We start from the raw sequence: 1354 nt of genomic DNA, 5'->3' as shown, positions 1-1354 counted from the left end.
AAATGAAAAAAAAAAAAAAAAAAATATTTTATTAAAATAATTTATATTTTTATATTTTTTTTTTTTTTTTTTAATTAATTTGTTAAATATTTTTTTTTTTTTTTTTTTTTTTTTTTTTTTTTTAAAGACATTTAAATTAGTATAAATGGAAAACCAAATAAAAAAAAATAATAAAAGAAAAAAATATTTCTTCTAATGGTTATAATATATATATATATATATATAACCCTTTTAAAGTACAACTTATCTATATTCAACAAAAAAAAAATCAACTATATCCCTTTAAGCATATGAACAGTAAAGATTTCTTTGGAACATTTGTGGAGTTTTTGCAATTCTTATACTTGGGAATCCTGAATCCTTTGATTTGTAGATGCTGATACTTGAAAAACGTTTTTCTTTTTCTGGACCTCCTTTGCATAATGGGTTTCCAATTTTGGAGAAGTTTGGATAATTTGGTAAGAAATTACAACTAACCGTTCCACAGAAGTTTTCTTGTGTAATAGTATCTACAGTTGTATCTTGTTCACCTTCCATATTAATGGTTGCATTAGAATCTACCTTTTGGCTAGTTAAGTCATTTAATATTTGGATTTCTTTTTCATCAGCAAGACTTATGGTTTGATTCTCTTTTAATTCGTTAATTGGTATTTCTTCTTTATCTTCTACTTCTTTACTTATATCAATGTGTGGGCAATTAACTTCTGGAACTTCCATTATACTTTCTCTTTTAGATGTTTTTAATACGGGGATTACTTTTTCTACAACCATATATCTTGGAACAGTAATAATTCTTTCTCTGTTAACATATACTGGGACTTCTACAATTTTTTCAACAGTTTTTATTTGTGGAACTTCAACAATTTTCTCTTGGTATATAATTTTATCTACATTTTTTACTTTTTCAACATATACAGTTTTGGGTTTATACACATTTTTGTACTTAATAACGGGCCTTATCTGTTCCACTATTCTTTCTACAGTTTTTATTTGAGGAACTTCTACAATCTTTTCAAGATATACTTCTTTGGGTATTTCAACTATTTTATTTTGAATTATGGGTTCTAATACCTTAGGTGGTAATTGTTTATTTACTACTTGGGGGTATGATTCATTTCCATTTATTTGTCCATCGAAAACATTATCTCCTTTGCAGCAAGCTAAATTGTTATTTGTAGAACGCATTTTTGTTAAACTTCTTTTTTTTTTTTTAAATTATATTTTATTATATTTTAATTAGGATAATTGTACAGAACTAAGTATACTTATATATATATATATAAAATATATAATATATTATAATATAATATTAAAAACTTAATAACAAAAAAAAAAAAAAAAAAAAAAAAAAAAA

General features: G+C 23.1%; 1 protein-coding gene across 1 annotated transcript; it reads right to left on the bottom strand.

The window, feature by feature from the left end:
• Positions 1-282: 282 nt before the first annotated feature.
• PRSY57_0524900 (inner membrane complex protein 1g, putative) lies at positions 283-1185 on the bottom strand (the record flags this gene model as incomplete). Its single annotated transcript, XM_012906317.2, has 1 exon — positions 283-1185. The coding sequence occupies one exon, from the start codon at positions 1183-1185 to the stop codon at positions 283-285; it is 903 nt and encodes a 300-aa protein (XP_012761771.1).
• Positions 1186-1354: the final 169 nt, after the last annotated feature.

This window comes from Plasmodium reichenowi, chromosome 5 (assembly GCF_001601855.1).
Source record: "Plasmodium reichenowi strain SY57 chromosome 5, whole genome shotgun sequence".
NCBI lineage: Eukaryota > Apicomplexa > Aconoidasida > Haemosporida > Plasmodiidae > Plasmodium > Plasmodium reichenowi.
This window is presented reverse-complemented; position numbering and strand designations above follow the sequence as displayed.